This window comes from Lynx rufus, unplaced genomic scaffold, assembly GCF_022079265.1.
Source record: "Lynx rufus isolate CCGP_SWC_20201006 ecotype Redwood Valley unplaced genomic scaffold, mLynRuf1.p SCAF_4, whole genome shotgun sequence".
Lineage (NCBI taxonomy): Eukaryota > Metazoa > Chordata > Mammalia > Carnivora > Felidae > Lynx > Lynx rufus.
The window spans coordinates 154,153,595-154,165,816 of NW_025814856.1; the positions used below are offsets into that span (position 1 = coordinate 154,153,595).

Below are 12,222 nucleotides of genomic sequence, written 5' to 3' on the forward strand. Positions count from 1 at the left end.
TACTTAGCTCATGGTGAAGTAGATCTAAGTAAGCTGTCAGATGCCTCTAATAACATAGTTTGTAAGACTTTTCTAGAAACTTTGGGTTTCTGGAAACTGAACTGGAAAGCATTCTTTTCAGCCATGAAATTTCAAAACTGTTATGGTAATAAATTGCACTGAGTAATGGATCATTTATCTGGCAGGTATTGATAATTTATAATTATCTGATGTTTCAAATTTTAAAGAAATGCCAGGATTTAAAAACAAAATCAACTACTTTTTGCCACTATTATAAAATATTTTAACACTTTATTATATATACATAACTGCTTTTTTTAAGCATTGGTCAACTTTGAGATGCCTTCTCTGGGCTGTCACCTTTTAACTACTATAGGGTGGAGGTCTCAGGACACCAGGAGGCAGGGATTGTTAAATGGTTTCACGCACCTTTAATTTCTTATAACAATACTTGCACGGTTTCTACATATTACCTGTTATGCTTTCTGTTTTCCGAAGGAGGAATCCTCAACTGTCCAAAGTCTCACATCTCACAAGTCAGTGATTAGGGGAGCAAACCACTCACCTCCACATGGAAGAGTGAGTTTATTTAGCTTACCCCCCTTTTTTCATCCTGTTTGGAACCCGCACTGACATAGTACAACCTTTACAACAGCTATGAAATCCCATTTTCCCTTCTTTTGTTGTTTTGCATACAAAAGTAACATATCACTGTCCAAAAAATCAAGATATCCTGTTTAGAAAGAGCCTGAATAAGAGAGGCCTCACAGGGGATTCATAAGAGAAAGTCTTGTGGTTTATCTTCCTTAAGACCAATCATTATAATGTGTTATTTTTGTCATTAACCTTTTTCAGTAATTACTATGACCATTTTTATTCTTTGTGATAATAACAGTTCTGTCGTGTGTCTTTTGTTTTTGTTAGTCTTCCTTATCAGCTGTCATTGCATTTTACCTTTCTCTTTTACATAACAACTATATTAACCAAATACTGTTTCATTTACCATATTCTAACCATACTATTTTTGCCAAATAAAGTGGTGGGCTTAAAAGTTTATCTGAGTAGTTGAAAATTTGTAAGGGATATTCACAGAATGATGAGGAGAGATAGTTACAGGTGATTCTACCGTGTAAGTGGCAAATGGTAGCAATTGTAAAGTAACTAATTTTATGTGAAAGCTCCACCCTTGATGAAATTTAGTCTTTCTTCTTACTCTTTCATTATGTATATGGTATGAGCTATGGGTCAAAGTTCACTTTTTTGTAACCTATGGATGTCCATTTGTTCCAACACCATGTGTTTAAAAGACTAAATTATTGTTATTTAATTGCCTTGGCACCTTTGTAGGGAATCGGTTGACCATGTATGTGTAAGGTTCTTTCTAAACTCTGTATTCTGTTCCATTGTATTTTTCTTTTTTGACAGTACCCCACTTTCTTCATGACTGTAGCTTTTTATAGTTAGTCTTCAAACCAGATAGTGTGAATTCTCCAAATTTGTTCTTTTACCTTTCTGTTAGTGGCTTCCTTATGCTGTTTTTACAACGTCATACATTATCGCATGAAAGGATTTGTGGTTTTGAATTGTGAGAATTAAAGAATCTTTGGATTAGGTGCTAATTGCTCATATCTGAATAGACTGTCATAAAAGGATTACATTTACAGCACGGACTTACTTTGGTTTTAATTCGTTTTCACGTGTGTGCAGACAATGGCACTGCCTGTCCTTTTTTCATCCTGTTTAACCATCATGAAGATGTGAATTCTAAATTAGTTTTTGTTTTGTTTTGTTTCAGAGGGTTGTTTTCTTCCCATATCTATCTGGGTTTCTTGATTTTCATAGCCAATATTGGTGTCAAGTGATTATCTTAAGTTGCAACAGAAAATAAAATCTCTGCCCTATTGGTTTTAAGTCTTGGAGGATAACTATTGGAGAAGCAGACTGGAGAAATCAAACTTCCAATTTCTCTCAAAGTGTTTAGTGGGTGTCCCGTTATTCTCTTCTGCTTTTGTAAGATATTCTGGTATGATGCTGTGTATTTCTTATCTGTCTATCTCGATCTCCATGACAATGGCCTTCCCCTCTTCTCTAACGAAGGGAAAAACTGTACATGATAGCTGATGAAACATAAAGTAGTATTGAGCTGCTTATTTGAAGACAGATGTGTTCTTACAGTAGCTCTCTACTGTTGTTCTCTTTGCTTCTGTGCGGGCATAATGAATACTGCAGCAGTTCAGATCACTAAGAATGACATGCTTACACTTTCCTACTTGGTAGTTAGAGTGGATACAATCGAACATGTTTGGAGTCCTGGTTTTCTTGCTCATAAACCTTTTTTTTGGTCTACCCTTTTAGATCAAGTATTGATTTTCTTGAATGATTTTCATCATGATCTTTCCAAGTCATATTTTCTTAAGATGTGTTCGTTCTCTTGCAATTTTATACATTTTGATTTTAAGATTGAATTAAGTGACTGTGTTTTTCAGAAGAATTACATTTCTGCTATGTCATCTTCGAGAAAGTCAATTTACACTGAAGGACCCTTAGAAACAGCTGAGCTTTTAAGAGTTGAAAACATTTTGGCCTAATTTAGACATTAGAAAATCAATTTTAAATATTATAAAACAAATCTTCTGCCTTAGAGTTTAGATTTTTCCCCCTTTCATTTAATTTTCAGGATAATTGAAGTAAATCAAAATCAAAAGCAGGTGGAGCAGGATATTAAAGTTGCTATATTTACATTGATGGTAGAAATAAATAAAAAAGGAAAAGCCCTACTGCATCAGCTTGAGGTAAGTTACTGTTGATGGGACAGTATGTTTGTAGCGATTTAATATAGTAGTTTCTCATGTATTCGTGACTTTGAAATCACAGACTTTTTCATCCATTTATGATTGAATAATATTGCTTCTCCATTCCTAAGTTTTCTTTTACCATATTCTACATTGTAGCTGACAGTTTATGGCTTAGTGTTTCCTCGATAGCACAAAGCACAGTGCCTTGCTTGAAGGAGCTCTGTAAATGTTGAAGAGATTAATCATTTTAAATTAATGACAACTTGGGGCCACCAAAGGGGTGCAATCGAGCAAAAAAGATTTAGAAAGATAACTAAGCTATATTTTGTTTTCAAACATAAAGGTTTAACCCTATGAGAAATTAAGTAAAAGGATATGCCTTCCACTCTCAACATTTCAGTCTTAATCCTCTGTGAAAGCAATATGTAGGGAAGGATACTCAGGGCACTTAGGATAGTTGTTTCTCACCACGGTGAGAAAAATATTGGGCTCTTTATGAGTTTTTTTATACTCATGAAGGTCTAGATCCAAAGTCAGTGTTTGCCTCCAAATAATAATAGATTACAACTTCTCCATAGTAACATAATATTAATTGCATGGTATTTTAGTATTCTTTTAATGGTGCAAAAAGAATTCACAGTAAAGAAGCAATTTAGAATGAGAAGAGAATGAAAGAATTCTGATGTTTAAGGATTTAAAAAAAATAACTCCTAGAATAATTTGGTTTAACCTCTTTATTTTGTAGTTGACAGAATTGTAAGGTCTTTCTCAGAGAGTCCTGCCCTCCTGGGAAAGCATGGTCATTCCCGTGGCTCATCAGCCATACAGGAAACAAAGACTAAAGACTTGTCTTATTTAGTGAAGAAGTATTCTGTCTAGGAGACCTCATTTATAATATTTTTTCAAGATTCTGTGATTTCTTTTTTTTTTTTAATTTTTTAATGTTTGTTTATTTTTGAGAGAAAGAGAGTGTGAGCGAGGGAGGGGCAGAGAGGAGACACAGCCCAGGCTCTGAGCTGTCAGCCTAGAGCCCCTTGCAGGGCTCAAACTCAGGAACCGTGAGATCATGACAGGAGCTGAAGTTGGATGCTCAACTGACTGAACCACCCAGGCACCCCTCTTTTTTTTTTTTTTTAATAGAAACAAAGAATTTAAAACATTTTCCAAGCTCTGTTTAAAATCAAGCATCACTTAGATTGGCTTTCTCAGAGATTACTAGTGCGTGCATTGCTGTGGCTCTTTCCAGACTCCGCTGTAAATCAGAATCTCTTGGAGAGTTTTTCAAAAAATGAAGATAAAGTAGTGCCTGGGTGGCTCAGTCAGTTAAGGGTCCAACTCTTGATTTCCACTCAGGTCATGATGTCCCGGTTTGTGAGATCGAGCCCTACATCAGCTCTGTGCTGCACATGGAGTCTGCTTGGGATTCTTTCTGTCTCTCTGCCCCTCCCTTGTGTGTGTGCACCCTTCCTCCCTCTCTCCCTCTCTCTCTCCCCCTCTCCCCCTGCCCACTTCTGTCTCTCTCTCAAAAAACAAAAAACACACACAAAAAGTTTAAGTGTTGTCTACCACATGGTGTGACTGGGCACAAAACTGGTTGCAATCAGGACTAGAATGCCTAAAACGTGAAATCATGTGATTGCACAACATGTGATCTGATAACTTTATTAGATTGGATTTTATTTTTATTGTATTTGTGGGTATTGAGCTTTAATTTTGGGTATTGAATTTTATTTGTGAGTGTTGAATTTAATAGGTATTGACTGACTGTATCATAGCCAATCCATGGTTTTCTCCCCTTTTTGAATATTGGAAGATGCATGAACACCGACCTAAATTCCAGAATATGTAAAACTAGACCAAGGGCCTGGTGTGGAGGGTAGAGGGTGCAGAGGCGGTGGTCGCAACGGCAGAAGTTGCATTGTTTGGGGCACAGTTTTTGTGGCAGTGAGACTGATCCTTTTATACTAAGAGGAAAAACACTAAGAATATTTCTTATGAAAATTCAAGTTTCTATCACTTGGCTTCTCAGAGGTGACAGTTATTCTAATTTGGTAATCTGAAAATGACCATTAAAATATGTTATATGCGGGACTAATTTTGAATTTTCTTCTTTTCAGAGCCTTGCAAAGGACCATCGCATGAAACTTATGCAACAACAACAGGAAGTGGCCGGACTTTCTAAACAATTGGAACATGTCATGCATTTTTCTAAATGGGCAGTTTCCAGTGGCAGCAGCACAGCATTACTTTATAGCAAGCGACTGGTAAGATAGCTAAGTATGGCATGGAACATACCATCAAAAAGCAGAGAAATGATGGGAGTCACTGGAATACTTAAAATTCAGAAATGGTCATTAGTCTATTTGTACTTAAGTGCCCTTACCTATTTCTAATTTTAAGTGATCAAAATATTTTGGTTTTAAAAAGTATATTTAACTGCCATGTTTTAGGTGTATTCTAATCCACCACTGTCCTTCCTGTCTGGTTCTTTGCCAGGTTTTCTCTCAGTGGCAATCGAACTTAACACTAACAGTAATGATAATAATAAATATTTCCTGATCACCTGTAGTGTGCCAGGTGCTAATTCTAAGTATTTTCTATGTAATAGTTCACTTAAACTTAGGCATCATTTTTATAAGATAGGTATACCTATCCATCTTTTTTGTATGGATGATGAAGGCACAAAGTTAAGTGACATTTGTAAGGTCACACAGAGGTATCAACCAGAATTCCGTCTTGGACACTGAGCTTAGAAGCTGTGTTCCTCTTGTCGGCAGCACGTTGATAACTCTGGCGGCCATAAATGGTGCTGGATATCTCAACCCCATTTGTTAAAGAAAAGTGGCTGTGTCATGATGAACAATTGTGGTAGTAGTCTAGAACCTTGCTACTGAAAATATTTCATCACTGCACACTAGTAATCACCTGAGGATTCTGGATTAATAGTTGTGGAGTAGAGCTAGATTCTGTATTTCTTACAAGCTCCCAGGAGATGCTGGTGCCACTGGTCTGCATTCTTAAAAATTGCTGCCTTACCTTCATTTTATTAAAGATTTCACAATGGGGTGCATGGGTGGCTCAGTAGGTTGAGCGTCTGACTTGGGCTCAGGTCATAATCTCGAGGTTCATGAGTTCAAGCCTTGCATTGGACTTGTTGCCATCAGCACAGAGCCCACTTTGGATCCTCTCTCCCCCTCCCTCTGTCTCTCCCCTGTGCATGCACTCTGTTTCTCACTCTCAAAAATAAATAAACATTAAAAAAATGGGGTGCCTGGGTGGTTCAGTCAATTAAGCATCTACAACTTGAGCTCAAGTCGCCGTCTCACAGTTTGTGGGTTCAAGGCCCCCGTCAGGCTCTGTGCTGACAGCTCAGAGCCTGGAGCCTGCTTCAGATTGTTTGTCTCCCTCTGTCTGTAACTCTCTCTCCCCCACTCGTACTCTGTCTCTCTCTCTCTCTCTCTCTCTCTCTCTCTCAAAAATAAGAAAAAATAAAACATAAAAAAAATTAAAAAGACATTTAAAAAATATATTCGGGGCACCTGGGTGTCTCAGTCAAGCGTCCAACTTCAGCTCAAGTCACAATCTCCCGTTTTGGTGAGTTCGAGCCCCATGTGGGGCTTTGTGCCAACAGCTAGGAGCCTAGAGCCTGTCTCTCTGCCCCTCCCCTGCTTGCACTCTATCTCTCACAGGAAATGAATAAACATAAAAAAAAATTGTTTTTTTTTTTAAACAAAAAAGATTACACAGAGAGTTACCCTTTGAAATCAAGTTAGGACTTCCAAATCAGTTTTCTGTTCACCTATTCTGTTTTGAGAATCAGGTAGCAAAATTTTTCTATGACCATTTTGAAATAAGGAAATGTACTTCTGGATAAACTTTTATAAACTAGGTTCAAATATTGAGTTGAAGACTTGTTAAAAAAAATTAATTTATAACTATTTCTAAAACTATTCCTAATCATGTATTGTATTCAACTCTTGGACTTTTTTTTCTTTCTTAATATTTCAATGATACATTTTTTCTTGACTTCTTTCTTTCTTTTTTTCTTTCTTCCAACTGCTTTATTGGTCTTTTAAAAAATAGCTTCTAGATAGTACATATCTTTTCTGTTTTCCTGGATATTTTTCTGAATGTCCAACAGAAAAAGAATAAAAATAGAAAATGAGACAATTCTTTTTTCAATTATGAATGAAAAGTTATGAATATTGAATATTACGGTATTGTGTAAGAAAGCATATTATTCATACAGTCAGATACTTAGTAAATCTGTCTAAAAATTTCTCTAATTTTATTTTATGATTTTATTTGCAATTATAATAAGAGAAAACAATAAAAACAGATGGGATTACTTAATCAGCACAATGATCTCGTGACATAGGAGAAAGGAAGAATGTTGTTGACATTATATAGGAGAAAATGGGTACAGCAAATTACAAGGAACCAGTATTATTAGATACCTGATTCGCCAAATCATTTCTTTTCTGATTTTTAAAAGTCTGTGGAACCCAGGTGGCCCTTGAGTCGCAAATGTATGTAGCTAATAAAATAATTTGCCTGCAATGCACACTGAGCTGAGGCTTATACTTATTTGTAAACACTTACAAGGATCTCCAACCTCAAAAAATTTGAAAATTACTATATTCTATAACTCCGTTCCTCATAGTTTTTCTGCATGGTACATGTAGCCATGTTTACTCAAGTTATCCTTTAAATGATGGCTTTCATGTGCTTAAAAAAATAGGAAGAAATGCCTTGCAGGCCTGAAATTTCAAGCTTGGCTTGCAATTTTTAGTTCACTTTTTGCTATAGGAACTGTGGTCAAGAAAAGACAAAAATCAATGGAAGAGCAAAATCTTTCCAGAAGTCTAGTGTTAAATATATTTTGAAACAGTTTCACAGTATTTCCTCAGAACTCTTCTGTCAACCTGTTAACACTGAATTTATCCTTTATTATTTAGAAGGAAGGCCAGGAGAGTAAAACACTATCATTCTTTTTACTCTCCATAAATATTTCTATAATACTAGCAATTAGGAAACTATTAAGTTATAAGTAGTAAAAAGGAATTCTTTTCTCCTTTTTTCCCTTCTCCCATCTAATTAATCTTCAGTGACCTTCTTTGTGTATTCCTGAATGCCTCATTGCCATCTCCTTATTTCTAATCTTTGGTGCTCACAGGATATATGATTCTTTCTTGCCTGAGTACTAGTACCCTTTCCTGCCTCTTCTTGCTCCTGAATAATGTCCATCTTTTTAAAGACTACCTGCTTCAGATTAGATTGGTCTTCCTTTCCACTTGTCAGCCTTTCATGACCAAGACTGGATTGGGTTTCTCTTTCTTGTGTTTACACACCCTTTGTGCATATGTCCATCATACTATTACTGATTTTTATCTGCTATTGTATTTGCATATGTTTCTATGAATCTCATTAGACTCTACACTTCTTAAAGTAGGAATTTTGTGTTACTCACTGCTTGATGCATAGGAATTCAACGAAAGATTGATGGTAAAAAAAAATCAGGTACAAGATAATGTCTTCTTTCAGAAGCTCTAAGTATAGACAAAACCGCCTGTTCATTTTTATAGGATTGGAAAATCAAATACTAAATTTCTTCTTTAAGTTTATTTTAACTTCATTAGAAAGGAGACAGTATATAGTATTGCTATCTTGAAAGCTGTTTTGATACCTTTCATATTTTAAAAAAATGTTCTGTCTGTTGCTTTATGAACAGTAGCTAAGGTTTCAGTGTAAAACCTGAGTTCATTTAAGTTCAGATACATCTGGAGAGATTAACAAGTGTGTATATTTAATGAACCATTACCCTCTATACCAGTCATGCCTTATCACTTCTCAGAAATAACTAAAATATGCGTCAGGAGTTTTGACAAGGTTTACATTTTAGATGGGTAATAAAATAATTTGACAGTAAAAGAGCTCTTATATTTTACATTGAATGACAGTAAAATACATCAGGAAAAAATGTTACTTAAGGAACAGAGTTTGGCCAAGTTTGATACTACTTTTAGACCTTGGTACAAATTAATAGTAAATAGATACTAGCTATCTGAGTTGTAAATAAACTGCGTCTTCCGGCTTCTCATCTAGAGCATAGTATCTCAAGGGGAGAAAAAAGTATATCCAAGTATTGACCTCACAGTTCCTTTTATTAGAGCTGATTTTCTTTTAAGAAAGTGTTCGCATTTCTGATTTAACCATTTTATCTAAATGATAAAGAAAATTTTATGTCACAGTGTAAATCAATAAACGTAGAAAGGATAGTACATATGGTCACTGTCGTAGTGGTCATTAAGAAGGAGTCATCAGTGTATGCTAATCTGCTGGGTAGAGAATTGATAGAACAGGATTTCAGTGTAATGCTACAATACCTCTTTGCAAAATACTAAGCGTTTACAAAGGGGGAAATCGAGTGAATTCAAGGTGGGGAACCTGGGGAGCAAAATTGTCAGGCGACGAAGATTCGTATCAGCACTTGTGGTAGGACAGGCTGCCATCCTGAGCTTCCTGATCTCATGTGCTAAGAAGTGCACATTATATTATCATTAGTGTGGGATTCCTGACAAGGATGCTTTTACTAAGTCTGATCAAGAGGAACTGCACTCAGACCCAGGTTGAAGGCGCTCTTCTAGAATATAAGTTCTTGAACTCTTTAAAGCCATCAAGGACATAAATGACAGGGAAAGCCTAAGGAACTGAAGGGACATGGCATCCAAATGCAACCTGTATTCCTTGACAGTATCGTAGCAAGCGACACTGTGGGCAGAGTTGGCATTTGAATGAGGTCTTTGGATTGGATGGCAGTGTTGTCAGACTTGGTTTCGGAATTTGGAATTTGCTCTTTATGTTAGACGATCTTTGTTTTAAGGTGCACTCGCCAGAGTGTTTAGGGTAGACAGAACCTCATGTCTGCAACTTGCTGTCAAAAGGTTCAGAAAAAGACTAGTAGCAATAATGTATGTGCAAAAGCAGTTGGGGAGACACTGGAAGAAGTGTGTTAATACAGCAGCCGTTGGGAAATCTGGGGGAAGGGTTCTTTTCACTTTTCTACAATTTAAAAATTATTTCAAAATGAACAAATTTTTGGAAATGATAAAACAGGAGTATATTTACAAAGGAAAGTTCTTGGAATGATTGTTTTGGTCGGCTTTGTAGGAACATCTTTTACGGTGAGAACTGTTAGAGGACACAAAAAGTTAAGACAGAAAAACTTAGGGAGAAGAGCATTGTGTTGAGTGCTGTTAGCTACACACTGTGTCATGTATTCTACTTAGTCCCAAAATAGTTCAATGGTTTTTTACTCACAATTTATTAGAGCCATTGAAAATAATTTAGCAACTAAAGCAAATTATGTATTCAACAATTATTTACTGAATACCTGCTATATATATCAGGCAGCATTCTAAGCACTGGGAGAACAGAGAACAAAATAAAATCTTTGCCCTTTAAGAGTCACATTTAGTGGAGAGAGACAGTACCAAAATAAGTAAAATATATAACTATTACCTGGTATATATTAAGTGCTCTAGAGAAAATTAAATTAAGGAAGGGAGTCTGGGAACACTGGAGTGCAGGTGGTAGTTTAAGATAAGTTGGTCTATCTAAAGAGGGTGATATTTGAGCAAATACTAAAGAAAAGTGAAGAAGCAATTCCTGCAGATATTTGGGGGAAGTCTGTTCTGGTGAAGCAACACAGCAGATACAAAGATGGAGGTGGTGGTTTTTGTGATATGGACACAAAGAGGCATGAGGGGCTGGAACAGAGTGAAGGATCAGAAAGTAGTATGAGTAAGGTCGTGCAGTCAGATAGCACAAGCCTTGTAGTTCATTATGAGGACTTTGGTTTTTAATCTCAGATGAGGAACTGCTGGAGAGAGGGACTTGAGAAGGAAGACAGAATATGATTTATATTTTAACAATCACTGTAGCTATTGAGAACAGACTATAGGTAGTTGAGGGCAAGGGAGATATAAGGGAGACCAGTTAGAGCCTTACTTACTGCAGTAAGGTAACTTTTGCAAAGTGATAGCAGGAGAATTAATAGAGGTGATGAGAGGGGTGCCTGGGTGGCTCAGTCACTTAAGCATCCGACTCTTGATTTCAGCTCAGGTCATTATCTCACGGTTCTTGGGTTTGAGCCCCGCATCCGGTTCTGCACTGACAGTGTAGAGTCTGCTTAGGATTCATTCATTCTCTCTCTCTCTCTCTCTCTCTCTCTCTCTCTCTCTCTCTCTGCCTCGCCTCTCCTCTTCTCTCTCCCTCTCAAAATAAACTAAAATAATAATAATAATAATAAATAATAGAGTTGATGGGAAAATGGGTAGGGTTATCCATATCTTTTAAGGCTAGAACCAGTAGGATTTTGCTAAAAGGTTGAATGTAGGGCATGAGAAAAAGAAAGGAACCAAGGACTAAGCTGTAGGAAAAATAGTGTTGACAATAATGGACAAGGCTAAGATTATAGGACAAGTAGACTTGTGTAGAAAGATCACAAATTCCCTTTTAAACAGATTAAATTTGAGGTGCCTATTAGACAACCAGGTGGAGATGTTGAGTAACTAGTTGGAAATGCAAGTTCAAAAGAGAGATCTAGACTTGAGATACAAATTAAGAAGTCATTTAAACTATGAGACCATATGAGATCACTGAAACTGTGGGTAGAGGAGAAATGAGAGCAGTTGAAAGACTGAGCCCTGGGGCTCAGTTGAAAGAACCAATAGTAGAGGCTTCGATGGTGCATTGGAGCCCAAACCTGTTCTCAGTGGCCCCCAAAAGTAGCAGCTGGTAAAATAAAGATAAAACCATGAGGGTATAGTATGCTGAAAGCCAAGTGAAGGAGTGGTTTCAGAAAAGAATGGGAGGAGAGGAACAGGGCACAGTAAAAATAGATGAGTTTTTTAAGAGTTTGCTGTAAAAAGCAGGAAAACGGGGCAGTTGATGGCAAGAGAAAAAGAGCCAAGAGTTTTGTTTTTAGCTGGGAAAAGTTAAAACATTTCTCTGTCGATGGGAGTGATCCAGTAAAAGGGAAGCCTAGGTGATACAGGAGAGGGAAGAAAGTTGCTGAGCAGTGTCTGTGAGTAGGCAAGAAGGGTTGGGTGCTGTTGCACAAGTGGAAGGACTGCTCTAGAAGCATTGCAACTGGAGGGAACACTAATACTCACAAGTGGTGGGAATTTGTAGAAGGTCCCTGATTGTTCCTGCTTTCTCAGTAAAATTGGAAGCAAAATCATCAGCTGAGATTGACAATGGGGGAGGAAGGGTGCTAGAGATTTGAGAAGAAAAGTTGAACAGTTACTTAGGAGAGTAGGGAAGTAAAGTACCAGAAGAATGTCACATGCTAGCCAGTCACCCTTAGGGGCATACCGGAAGTAAATTGTCATGTGTTTGAAGTGATCATTCCCTTTATCAGTCC

General features: G+C 36.9%; 1 protein-coding gene across 2 annotated transcripts in view; it reads left to right on the forward strand.

Moving 5' to 3' along the window:
• The window catches only part of TRIM24 (tripartite motif containing 24), a 123,907-nt gene that overhangs the window by 79,786 nt on the left and 31,899 nt on the right, over positions 1-12,222 (forward strand). For both annotated transcript variants that reach the window (XM_047095276.1, XM_047095277.1), the window contains exons 6-7: positions 2,678-2,792; positions 4,913-5,059. In XM_047095276.1, coding sequence (XP_046951232.1) covers positions 2,678-2,792; positions 4,913-5,059 — 262 coding nt within the window. The remainder of the gene's footprint in view (positions 1-2,677; positions 2,793-4,912; positions 5,060-12,222) is intronic.